This window comes from Siphateles boraxobius, unplaced genomic scaffold (genome assembly GCF_051911475.1).
Source record: "Siphateles boraxobius isolate OS27281-9 unplaced genomic scaffold, OSU_SipBor_1 254, whole genome shotgun sequence".
In the NCBI taxonomy this organism is placed as follows: Eukaryota; Metazoa; Chordata; class Actinopteri; order Cypriniformes; family Leuciscidae; genus Siphateles; species Siphateles boraxobius.
The window spans coordinates 279,827-294,065 of NW_027508870.1; the positions used below are offsets into that span (position 1 = coordinate 279,827).

Here is a 14,239-nt window from a genome sequence, read left to right on the forward strand (position 1 = left end):
AAAAGTGTGTTAGAGAGGTTTAATTTAGATTTTTAATTATTCATGTGATTTTAGTTCAATAGAAAAATAATCTATTATCCATCTGTTTTGTAATTGTTCATACACAGTTTTTTTGGGTGGATGTGGAAAATTTCATTAGAAGGAAAACAAATGTTATAATTAAATTAAATGATTTTGATATGTATGTATTATTCCAATGAAATTAATAATAATAATTTAACTTTTATTGTACAGCTTTTTATTATTTTGGGAAAAATGCATATACACAAAAAGAAATGGTCAAGATCCAAGACAAATTTCATTCATTTTCTTCAGGAGATTAAGGATTATTGCACCAGTCTGGAGAACATTGTCAATAAGAAAGCAAGAAATATTTTTTGTTTGTTTTTTTGGGATGTATAAATATGTAAGTTCTGTATACTATACAAAAGGTCGTTGGATAATTTTTTTTTAAAAAAAGAGGAAAAAAAGATTGCGTAACCTAATTAATATGTAAGTCCGTGATTCTTTCATTGGCCAGCAGACTTTGCAATAATTTGCCGACGTCTGCTTTAAACCAATCAGCTAAGCGTACTGGGCGAGCGTGGCGTTACGTAATTAATATTCAAGAGTGGGCGGGGCTTCGCAGTACCGGTGTGTTGGCAACCGGCGGTTCGTTTCGATCTGAACGGCCGAGAAAACGGTGTCGGAAACACAAGATGGAGCGGGGATGAAATAACTCGTTATCACACAAGACCAAACTGAGGAAAAACATCAGAGGAATACAGTAAGTAAATGATTTAATCGGAAATAAATATTCAGGAAATGCAGAGCGTCTTGTCCTTAGGCTTTTAAAGGGTTAAATTCAGTTACTCAGCAAAAATAAAAACTGCCTAGAGTTTCTTCAGTCTATTAAGTTATGCTTGTAGTTAAAATCACATTTTCTAAGAAAAGTCATTGTATCATCGCTAGAGTCACTATAGAAAAAAAGAGAAAACATTTAAACGTTCGAAGTTTCGTTTAACAGTGTAACGTTAAAAGTTATGTTGATGAGGTTTAAAAACAAAGGAAAACCGTGTTTAGTTAACAATTAGTACTTTTCCGCTCGGACAATCATTAAGAAAGCTCAAATCTTACAGAATTGATATCTGTGATGAGATTTAATGTGCCGTGTGTTTCTGTTTATGTTTGTGATGGAATTATGTAAATAAAGCTGCAGGAGCTCCGCGCATGCGCAGACACTTCCGGGCTTTTAAAGTTTAACTCTTCCCTTCTGCAGGAGACAAAAATATGTTCTGAGTGATTAAGTACATGATCACGCCATCAAAGATAGGCAAACTATTCCAACTTTCATCTGTATTAACAAATATTGTAACATTACATCAGGAGTTTCAGACTTTACATACTTGGAGAACATATTAATAAAAGCTAAATTCTGTTGGTAACGCGTTATAATAACTTTCACTAAGAACATGATTTAACATTACTACAATATATAATGCTTAACAGTGAATTAGTAGGAAATATATAAAGTATTATTAACCCTTTCATGCATTAATTGACAATCTCAGGCAGGATTTTTTTGCTATTTTATTGAAAAACAATATTCAAACTTTTGTTTTTTTTTACACAGTTTTCAAATAGATTTTCAGATGTCAACTTCAGTGGTCGATATGCGTTTGAAGTGAAGAGATACTGTATTAAAAATAATATAGTAATAACACAGTAATACTGTGTGTACTTAACAAATAATAAATGAATAAAATTATATAAAATCATGTGGAAACTATCAAATATATACAAAAATATAATACAGCTTCAATTATTGCTAATGCAATTGAGTTTGTTCCCGTTTGACCAGCAGACAGAGAAGAACTTCATTCAAGTTGAACTTTGCATGTCTTTGATATCAGAACATGAGGACATGATTCCATCAAAGATCTTTACAACCGGTGAAGGTACAACTCTGAGGAACATCAACTCAGACTATGTAGAAAACGCTCATGCTCCCTCCAGTCTACAAGAGTATGTCAATTTAACCATATTAGCTGATAATTCTGATTGTTCAAAAACGACACATTTCTACTGAAGCTCTCTGAGAAAACCTCAGACTGAAATCTGCATTGATCTATTGATGTTTTCAGACGGTGGAAAAAATAGAGATCAAGTGTTTTCAATCTCATCTGAAAAGAGCCGTGTTGTGGGTAACATGTAGGGATGGCCCGATACCGATACTGGCATCGGGGATCGGGTCGATACTGTCCTCATATACTCGTACTCGTACTCATAAAAATTCGCCGATACCACGTACATTTTGCGAAACGAAACTGGCCGCCGCGAGTGCTTTGTCAAGATGAACTGAGGCATAGGGACGTGCACTCCCAACGCAAAAGAGTGCGGCGCGGCACTAGATCTGATGGGCGAGTGCGAGCGCGGGCGCGGGCGGTAATGCACTCACTCTGTGTGTGCGGGTTCCGGGAGAATAAAACGATTCGCGGGACTCCCGCAAACTAGAAATATCTATGAATACAACATATTAAAACTAATAGATTTTCATTCATCTGTTGCAGAAAAGCAAGAAGAACAACTAAAACAAAATAGAAACGATTTACAGGCCAGAGTTTCTATTCATAACATGTTTGTAGCGTTGAGCGATGTAGCCAATCACAGACATGTGTGTTGATTTCTTGAACGCAATGGCTAATCAGAAGCATTTAAGATAGACTCCCCTCACTGCTCAAAACTTTTTTGTTTAGAGCTGAATTCTGTATGCTGGCAAATCCTCTAATTATAACAAACAAAGTGTGGATATTATGAAAGATTCATTGTGCAGTCAGCTTCATTGATAATAACAGATGTGTGAGATCGCGATGAACTGTCAGCTTTTTAGGAATTAGACTATTAAGGGAGCGCACTTTGGGCGCATTCAGTCATGTCAGACCATGCACACAGTAACTGCTTGCTTTTATGTTAAATGAACAATGGTTAGTGTGTTAATACATTTATTATTTTACTCATTATTATTTATTTTTAGACTTGTTAAAACAAGCAGAGAAGAAAATAAAAACAGTCTTCTAACCTGTGTTCTAAAATAGTCTTCTGTCTTCTTTTCTGGGAGCCTATAGTTACTTTTGCGGTAGAAATATCGGTATCGGTACTCGATATCGGCAAGTACACAAATGTAAATACTCGTACTCGTATCGGTTTGAAAAAAAATGGTATCGGGCCATCCCTATTAACATGCATAATGTAATCAGATTACTTTTGATGTGACGAGTACAGTTACGCATCACAAGTAAAGTGCATTACGTAATCAGATTACTTTTTTGATGTAACAGGTAAAGTAACGCATCACAAGTAACATGCATTACGTAATCTGATTCATTTTTTGATGTAACGAGTAAAGTAACGCATCACAAGTAAAGTGCATTACGTAATCTGATTACATTTTTGACGTAACGAGTAAAGTAACGCATCACAAGTAACGTGCATTACGTAATCAGATTACTTTTTTGATGTAACAGGTAAAGTAATGCATCACAAGTAACGTCCATTACGTAATCAGATTACTTTTTTGACGTAACGAGTAAAGTAACGCATCACAAGTAACGTGCATTACGTAATCTGATTACTTTTTTGATGTAACGAGTAAAGTAACGCATCACAAGTAACGTGCATTACGTAATCTGATTACTTTTTTGATGTAACGAGTAAAGTAACGCATCACAAGTAACGTGCATTACGTAATCAGATTACTTTTTTGATGTAACGAGTAAAGTAACGCATCACAAGTAACGTGCATTACGTAATCAGATTACTTTTTTGATGTAACAGTTAAAGTAACGCATCACAAGTAACGTGCATTACGTAATCAGATTACTTTTTTGATGTAACAGGTAAAGTAACGCATCACAAGTAACGTGCATTACGTAATCAGATTACTTTTTTGATGTAACGAGTAAAGTAACGCATCACAAGTAACGTGCATTACGTAATCAGATTACTTTTGATGTGACGAGTAAAGTAACGCATCACTAGTTACATTCATTACGTAATCTGATTACTTTTTTGATGTAACAGGTAAAGTAACGCATCACAAGTAACGTGCATTACGTAATCTGATTAGATTTTTGACGTAACGAGTAAAGTAACGCATCACAAGTAACGTGCCTTACGCAATCTGATTACTTTTTTGATGTGACGAGTAAAGTAACGCATCACAAGTAACGTGCATTACGTAATCTGATTACTTTTTTGATGTGACGAGTAAAGTAACGCATCACAAGTAACGTGCATTACGTAATCTGATTACTTTTTTGATGTGACGAGTAAAGTAACGCATCACAAGTAACGTGCATTACGCAATCTGATTACTTTTTTGATGTGACGAGTAAAGTAACGCATCACAAGTAACGTGCATTACGCAATCTGATTACTTTTTTGATGTGACGAGTAAAGTAACGCATCACAAGTAACATGCATTACGTAATCTGATTACTTTTTTGATGTGACGAGTAAAGTAACGCATCACAAGTAACGTGCATTACGTAATCAGATTACTTTTTTGATGTGACGAGTAAAGTAACGCATCACAAGTAACATGCATTACGCAATCTGATTACTTTTTTGATGTGACGAGTAAAGTAACGCATCACAAGTAACGTGCATTACGCAATCTGATTACTTTTTTGATGTGACGAGTAAAGTAACGCATCACAAGTAACGTGCATTACGTAAGTAGATTACTTTTTTGATGTAACGAGTAAAGTAACGCATCACAAGTAAAGTGCATTACGTAATCAGATTACTTTTTTGATGTGACGAGTAAAGTAACGCATCACAAGTTACATGCATTACGTAATCTGATTACTTTTTTGATGTGACTGGTAAAGTAACGCATCACAAGTAACGTGCATTACGTAATCAGATTACTTTTTTGATGTAACGAGTAAAGTAACGCATCACAAGTAAAGTGCATTACGTAATCAGATTACTTTTTTGATGTGACGAGTAAAGTAACGCATCACAAGTTACATGCATTACGTAATCTGATTAGTTTTTTGATGTAACAGGTAAAGTAACGCATCACAAGTAACGTGCATTACGTAATCAGATTACTAACACACATTTCACACAAACATATATATGTATTATAGTATAGTGTATGTAATAAAATATCAAGTGTTACCTGAATTTTATAAACTAGAATCTTATTACTATAGTTTTATAGTTTAATTGATTTGATTGGTTCTGTGAGTGATCCGATACAGAGAGAACTTCGTTCAATCTGGTTTTCAATAATTTACTAAACAAATCAGGTTTTTTCATTTGACTTTTCATCTCACTTGACCTCAGATGATCTACACAGCATTGGTGAGATCGCAAAAACAGTCTATACAAATCATTATTAGACTTTAATCTGCGGGGCGTTCCTGAGAACAAATTAATTCAGGTTTCACATTTCTGAAGGTAATACAGGTTTAGAGAAGGACTGGTCTTGGATCTGAGAACGAGGTGTTTTATGGGGTTTCTACTGTAACCTCTGGCACAGAAGTGCACTTCAGCATCTGTGGTGTGAAGGTTAATGTGTATTTCAGTAGGTAAGGGTTCAGTGTTTGCCTCGTCACTGTTGCTCGGCTCAGTGATCTCAGATGAGCGCTGGGAGAGACTGATAATAAAGACACGAGAGACGGACAGACACAGACATGAGAGGCAGAAAGAGAGGTAGAGAATCGTTCAATCCTCTTCAGTAGTGCTTATTATTTATTACTATTTACAATTACTATATTAGTTTGTTTTTGGAGAAGAAGAGTGAGTTTAGTTGAATATCTGTTGTAGGATTTGGACATTAAAACATGCTTTATTTATTTACTGATATGATATATGATTTATTTACTAAGAAACTTTTTTTTTATGGATGATTGAGTAATTTTATATTTTACATACAGTTGGATCCAAAAGTGTGATTTATTTACTAAGAAACTTTTTTTTTATGGATGATTGAGTAATTTTATATTTTACATACAGTTGGATCCAAAAGTGTGATTTATTTACGAAGAAACTTTTTTTTTCTTCTGGGAATTATTAAGTAGCCTAATTTTATATTTTACACACAGCTGGGTTAAAAAATCTACTATTGAAAATACTTGTTTTGCAAATTTTTTTTTTTTTACAGATAATGACTGGCATAAATGTTTTAGAGAAATAAATATGAATTTGATTTGAATTGCTCAGTTTTGTGCACTGGTTGGTCCAGTTAGTCTCACGTTTCACAGGTAAAGTCAAGGTTGTCATGCCAGAGATTACACGAGGAGTGCTGGGATTGTGTGTACGGTTCGTGTCTCTCAGAAGCGTTTGTGTGTTACAGTTAAAGCTTGTTTTCTGATGCCGAGGTTCATGTGATGTTGCCTGGCGTGTAATAACTCAACGAAGCGTGTAGTAATGACTCCGACAGGTTAAACAGTGTGTTTAGTGCTGGACTCCCTCGTGTCATCATTACAGTGATGTTTGCTGTTGTTTCAGTGCTCAGCGTTCATGCAAAAAGGTCATCTTATTATTTAATGAGCTCAGGCATGATGTTGCAAGCCACATTTTGTGTGTGTGTGTGTGCGCACCTGATTTTCATCATTTTATGGACGTGCATGTTTTCTATGATTGTTTGAGATTTAATTTGAAATTCCTCTTTATGTCCTACCTGTAAAAAATGTTTTGCATTGAGGCAGTCAAACATATGATCAGCATTCCTGTTCCTTAAGGATGTGATTTGGGAATCCGGCGTCAGCAAATCTGATCAGACGAATATAAACTCCGCATCTGAATGAGGACTTGCTGTTTGTTAGTAAGAGACTGTTGTGTGTTTTAAAGACACTGAAGGTGAAAATTAACTAGTTTGATCTCATCATATTCTCCACAGTTGATTCATCACACTACAATTATCTGGTTTGATCAGATTTCCTGAAATGTTATGTTTGAATATGCAAATGAGGCGTGATCTTACTAAACATCCACTCATTTGCATGTATTTCCAGCATGTTAATATGAACATTGAATAAAGCTAGATTCATAATTCTGGTTTGATTTTGTTGACATATTAACCCTTTAACTGTCAGCCCCCCTTTTGATAATTGACATTAAAATGCACTATACAAACCTAAATGGTTGTAATTCAAGAATGCTTTGGAATATAGACCTAAGTTTGGTCTTGTTTAAAGAAAACACTCAGCAGATTATTTCTGAAGTGAAAGCACTTCAAAAAATTAAAGTATGAAAAAGTTATGGAAGTTAAAATTTACAGTAAATATACTTTATTAATATTTTTTTTAATATAAAATAAATATTTTACAAAATATTTTTTACTATAAAATTACTATAAAATGAAAGCTATATATCTAACCAAGTTGTGTTCCAAATTTAACGTTGATATCACAAAAATTGAAGTTCCCATGAGATTTTGTTTAGGCGTTATACCAAAAATAGCCACCGGGTGCCATTGCATTCCATTGAATTTAACTGTATGCATTCTGCTGTAACAAATTAATACATTTCTATCCAAATATCACTTCTGTCACTAAATATGGAACCTTGAGACTCAGACCTTTCTGACAATATGTGTTTTGTCAAGATTAGAACATTTTTGATAATAAATTATGATGATGCCCAAAAGGGGAGGGGCCTAATAAAAATACCGTTTCTATGGTGACGCAACGTCCAATATCAAAATGTTTTTTACAGGATGAATTCTGAGTTTGTAAGCTTTCAAATGATACCTAATTTATGATAACTACTAAAATATGTGATATAATAATAAAAAATAAAAATAAAAAATAATATATATATATGTATATATATATATATATATATATATATATATATATATAATATAGTATACTTTTTAGAGGACTTTTTACTTTACTTTTTAAAATATAATTTCATCTTTTTTTATTGACAAATACTAGATTATGTTTTATTATGAAGTTTTAGCATTAAAAACCAAAGTTTCAATTATTAAAAGTGTGTGCGTCGACTTTTTGTGACAAAGGTCAGAAACTCCTGTAATGACGTCGATTTTTTGAGGTGCACTCTTGTCATAAATTCATATATTACTGTTCATACAAAATTTGTAAGAAAAAAACAGCGCTAAAATATCTATTAAGGAGTCTTAGACCTTTCCAACGATATATAGTTTGTCATGACTAAATTAGGATTTAATAGTAATATTTTGAAGTAAATTTCGGTTGCCCGTATACGGGCAGGTGACAGTTAAGGTTAAAGGAGATTTGGGGATTTCTGTTTCCATAAATCAGAAAATACTGTCAACAGACAGAAATAAATTAATTGCTTTTAGGAATATAAATTAGGTGAATGATACTGTACATGAACAAACCTTCAGATTATAGATATGAATGAAACTGTAAATTTTGGTGTGTGTGAACCTGAAGTGGAGATTTCTGACTCAAACTCACAGACTTAAAGATCGACAGACGCAAAGAGATCAAGTGCAATAAAATAAACACTTTTGGATGTTTTCTTTCCACTAGTGTGAATGAAGAATATTTTGGAAGCAAAATAGACCGAAACTGACCAGAGCATGAAAAACACTGGATTTGCCTGTAGAAAAGAATTATTTTTAAGGAAAAAATGTTTAAATATAAATTTGGTGATCAAAGATGAGTTTTAAGGGATAAAATTATTGACTACAGGGGGACTTGAAATATACAAATTATGCATCATCTAATTAAATATGCACTATTTTGCATAAAATTCCAGCACAGAAATCTGAACATTGGATAAAGCCAGATTCATGATTCTTGTTTGATTTTGTCACATATTTAATTTTTTTTGAATTTTAGAGTTCTGTTTTAATCACTCCATAAATCAGAAAATACTGTCAACAGACATTTCTCCATATTTTTAGGATTGAAATGTCCTATAAATCAGGTGAATTATATATAAAAAAACATCATGTAAAGTTTGCTGTGTGTGTGAAGCTGCTAGAATGAATATTTCTGACTCAAACTCACCGACTTTAAAGATCGACAGACACAAAAAGATCAAGTGCAATAAAATACACAATTTTTGATGTTTTCTTTTCACTAGTGTGAATGAAGAAGTGTTATAAAAGCAAAACTGATGAGTGGTTTTGTCCTGCATGAAATCTTGGATTTACATCCCAATGTGCAAGAGATGTTTCATCATGGAAAGTGGAACGACAAAATCAAATATATTTAAAGATTGACAGACGCAAATATATCAAGTGCAATAAAATAAACACTTTTGGATGTTTTCTGTGTTATAAAAGCGAAATGGACCGAAACTGAGTGGTTTTGTCTTGCATGAAATCTGTAGCTTTAGATGTGAAATGATTCTTGTCTTCTCTGTGTCAGCAGGGAGCCGTGACCCGATGCGGGTTCCCAATCCCGTCCCCAGCGCCTCCATGTTCTCCTCCGTCACCAGCTCCGTCTCCGACCCGCGGTTCCGGTTCCGATGGCGAGCCATCACTGTAGCGACTCTGCTAGCGGCGGGCGTCCTCCTGTACCGGCACCAGAACTCACCCGGTTCCTCCGAGCCCCGGTCCGAGAGCCAGCGCCAGTTGCGTTCCAGTCGGGACGTGTCCGGTGTGATGGAGACCCAATCGCGTTACAACGACACGTATCCGCTCAGTCCTCCAGAACACACGGCTAGCGGGATCCGGTACCGGATCGGCGTGATCGCGGACCTGGACACGGACTCGCGCAGCCAGAAGGACAACACGTGGTTCAGTCTCCTGAAGCGAGGACATGTGCTGGTGTCCGACAGCGGGGACAGTGTGTCGGTGGACTGGGATCCGGACTCGCTGGTTCTGGACTCTCAGCTGTCGGAGAAGGGTCGGGGAATGGAGCTGTCCGAGCTGGTGGCGTTTAACGGGCACCTGTACAGCGTGGATGACCGGACCGGTGTCGTGTACCGGATCGAGGGGAACCGAGCCGTGCCGTGGGTCATCCTGACCGATGGAGACGGGAGTGTTTCTAAAGGTAAAGCTGTATGATCTTTAATGTTGCTGAAAGAGTCTCTCGCGCTCACCAAGGCTGTGTTCATGTGATTAAAAAATACTGTAAAAAAGTGAAATATTATTATTTTTGGGGGAAATAAATAAAATAAATCAATACGTTTATTCATCAAGGAGGAATTAAATTGATCAAAAGTGACAGTAAAGACATTTATAATGTTACAAAATAACTATTTCAAATAAATGCTGTTCTTTTCAACTTTATATTCATCAAAGAATCCTGAAATAAAATTGTACACGACTGTTTTCAACACTGATGATAATCATAAATTTTTCTTGAGCATCAAATCATCATATTATAGTGATTTCTGAAGGATCATGTGACACTGAAGACTGGAGTAATGATGCTGCAAATTCAGCTTTGATCACAGGAATACATTACAATTTAAAATATATTAAAATAGAAAACAGGTATTTTAAATTGTCATAATATTTAACAATATTACTGTTTTTTGTTGTTGTTGTATTTTTATTCAAATAAATGCCGTCTTGGTGAGCAGAAGAGACTTCTTTTAAAAACATTAAAAACCTTACTGATCAAAAACGTTTAAATGGTAGTGTATATCCTATTATCTTATCAGGTACTATAAGGAATGAATCCGCTAGATGCACATTCTCATTGTCTTGCTCAAAAATGTGACCCTTTGACCTTGTCTGTGACCTTTGACCTTGCCCGTGACCTTTGACCTTGCCTGCAGGCTTTAAAGCGGAGTGGATGGCAGTGAAGGACGAGCGGCTGTATGTCGGGGGTCTCGGGAAGGAGTGGACCACCGTCAGCGGAGAGTTTGTCAACAACAACCCCGAGTGGGTCAAAGTGGTCGGCTTTAATGGTGACGTGGAGCACGAGAACTGGGTGTCGAGATATAACGCTCTGAAGAGAGCAGCAGAGATTACACCACCCGGTGAGTGGACATCATTCACACACGCACACACACACACACACACACACACACACACACACACACACACACACACACACACACACACACACACACACACACTAACCCAACCCCTAAACCTACCCATCTCACACACACACACACTAACCCCGACCCCTAAACCTACCCATCTCTCACACACACACACACACACACACACACACGCACACACACACACACACTAAACCGACCCCTAAACCTACCCATCACACACACACACACACACACACACACACACACACTAACCCGACCCCTAAACCTACCCATCTCACACACACACACACACACACTAACCCGAACCCTAAACCTACCCATCTCACACCGACACACACAAACACACACACACACGCACACACTAACCCGACCCCTAAACCTAAACAATTTAAATAGTTGGTATTTAGAATACAGTTACATTGTTGAAATCAATGGATTACATGACGATACTTTTCTGTTTCGTGAGTTTTTTCACTCTCTAAATAAATTAAGGCAACTCCATGCATTTCCCAGAAGCCCCAATATGAAAACAAAAAAATGCGCGGTTTGCGTGATCGGTCACAATGGAGTCGGAAGAGGAGCAGCGGGAGTTAGATGTAGAGATGGAGCCGGGACAACAGAGCCAGGGGAAGAATGCGTTTCTATCTTATGTTGTATAGTATTTTAATGTATATAATGTTATATCTCTTCTTGTGTTGTCAGGTTATCTGATCCACGAGTCTGGCGTGTGGAGCGAGCGTCTCCAGCGCTGGTTCTTCCTCCCGCGCCGCGCGAGCTCCGAGCGCTACGAGGAAACTGCAGACGAGCGCCGCGGCACGAACCTGATCCTGAGCTGCGCGCGCGACTTCAGCCAGATCTCAGCGGCACGCGTCGGCGCGCTCAAGCCCACGCTCGGCTTCTCCTCCTTCAGGTTCATCCCCGACACCGACGACCAGATCATACTAGCGCTCAAATCCCAGGAGGACGCGGGGCGGATCGCTAGCTACATCACGGCCTTCACGCTGGACGGCCGGATCCTGATGCCCGACACCAAGATCGGGGACGTCAAGTACGAAGGTCTGGAGTTCATATAGGCTGTGTTTACATCGGCACGGAATATCCTGTCTTTACTCACACCTGACACTGATCGGCTTATGTTGCACACGCGTAAACACACAAAAACGATTGATGAAGGTCTGGAGTTCATATAGACTGCGTTTACACTGGCACGAAAAAATCTGATCTTTTATGGCCTGTTTACACCTGATCACTTCCTGTGTTTTTACTGATCACAGGAAGCAGAGCTATGAAGACCCGGGGCCGGTTTCACAAAGATAGACTTTGACTAAGGCTTTAGCTCTATTCGCACGGGATCAGTATGACCTGGTGACCTCTAGTCATTAGTAATAATTGCGGAGGTCGTCTGTGATCTTAATCCCGTGCGAATCGGCCATGTCATTGTAAAGTAAAAATTCCCCCGCAAATGACCCGCCATATTTCCTGAACACCGAGTTATAGTCGTGTGATAATAGGACTCGGGTTGTTTATAATTTTTTCAAGAGTTTTGTTTCCTGTGCGCTTTTTTTATCCATCTTTTGCGAAGAATGGAGGCTGTGTGGGAGTGTTTTGATAGTAATTTGATATGCTGGGTCATATCGCTATACCTACACCACAACTATACACTTGGTGGAAAATCATCAGAAGAGCAAAAACAAACAGAATGATTATATGGAGATGATTGACATGTATAGCAGCGTGCAGTAAGGCACATTCTTCTGTTTATGATATATCATACAGCTAGACCTATAATAACGACAAGACATTTCCAAGCATGGGGGGGTGATTTCTAATTCACACAAGGTTCCCAGATAATACTGATCCAGCGCTACTTTATTTCACTTCAGAATTCTGGATCTGATCTGTAGATATATAATAATTCATAATAATTTTCATTTGTCTATAAATAAAATGATTATATATCTGTTCCGTCAGATTTTTACGACAGCTGTTATCTCGTCCATGCTGGAAAATGTAGAAAAAAAAGAATAGCACGGCCATTTAAAACCAGGGTCTACCATGTGCATAGTAAAATGATCTCCAAAAATCATATTATCAATGAATGTAAACGCAGATATCGGTGCCAGTCCTGTCTAAAGTGAATGTAAACTGGCGGGACAGAAATGGGATATGATCTAAAGATGGGAGACGGAGGAGTGATGGATCAACACAAGCGCACGGGACAAACACACATATTTACAGACACACAGCAGTGTGTGTGCGCTCTGTGCAGAACACGTCACTACACACTCTCAGGACTGAAGACAAACATGCAATAATAGAGGAAATCTCCAAACAAACTCAATAAATCTGTGCATTGAACAATATTATAATGGGAATAATTGTCTTAAAAAATGCCTTTATTAAAAACTACACAACCTCAAAAGCTATTTTATTGGTAACATTTTACAATAAGGTCTAATTTGTTAACATTACCTAATTAATGCATTAGCTATATGCAATATATATGTATTATTTATTAATCATTAAGGTTAGTAAAATATAATTGTTCATGTTAGTGCATTAACTAATACAACTTTTGATTTAAAAATGTATTAGTATAATGCAATTAACTAATGTTATCAAATGAAAGCTTATTGTAAAGTGTTAGTGTTTTATTTGTTGCTGAGTGTTTTCATTTTATTTAAGAACTGTGTAAGAACTACTGGACATGTTTATATGATATGTCTTTGATTTATGGCAATAATTAAAAGATAATGGTGAGACGCACATATTAAACTGAATATGCAAATAAAAATGTATTATTAATTTGAGACAGTTTGATTTCTTTTAGGTGTTCCTTCCTGCAGAACAGAACTGATTCATAATTTATTAATTTATAACTCATCTTAATGACTTTTATACAGATTTTCGTAACATTTTACAATAAGGTCTCATTTGTTAACATTAGTTAATTGATGCATTAGCTATATATGCAAAATATATGTATACTTTTATTAATCATTAAGGTTAGTAAAATATAATTGTTCATGTTAGTTCACGGTGCATTTAATACAACTTTTGATTCAAAAATGTTTTAGTAAATGTTGAAAATTACATGGACCAATATTAATAAATGCTGTTCATTGTTAGTTCTAATGCAATTACTAATGTTAACAAATGAAAGCTTATTGTAAAGTGTTAGTGTTTTTTATTTTTAGTGTAAGAACTTCACTGGACATGTTTACATGATATGATTTATGGCATCTTTGATTTATGGCATTAATGGTGAGACATACATATTAAA

The 14,239-nt window shown here is 36.3% G+C and overlaps 1 protein-coding gene across 8 annotated transcripts; it reads left to right on the top strand.

Moving 5' to 3' along the window:
* The first annotated feature begins 579 nt into the window (after window positions 1–579).
* On the top strand, window positions 580–13,766 carry LOC143751388 (soluble calcium-activated nucleotidase 1-like). 8 transcript variants are annotated; one of them, XM_077243965.1, is made up of 5 exons: window positions 603–766; window positions 1,844–1,937; window positions 9,363–9,989; window positions 10,723–10,926; window positions 11,659–13,766. In XM_077243965.1, exons 2-5 carry the CDS (start codon window positions 1,877–1,879, stop codon window positions 12,027–12,029), a joined length of 1,263 nt encoding a protein of 420 aa, XP_077100080.1. In that variant the 5' UTR covers window positions 603–766; window positions 1,844–1,876; the 3' UTR covers window positions 12,030–13,766. The 8 variants fall into 8 exon arrangements, with proteins under 8 accessions (XP_077100084.1, XP_077100085.1, XP_077100080.1 ...); XM_077243966.1 differs by having other exon boundaries at window positions 607–766; window positions 1,844–2,004; window positions 9,366–9,989; XM_077243967.1 differs by having other exon boundaries at window positions 625–766; window positions 1,841–2,004; window positions 9,366–9,989.
* Window positions 13,767–14,239: the final 473 nt, after the last annotated feature.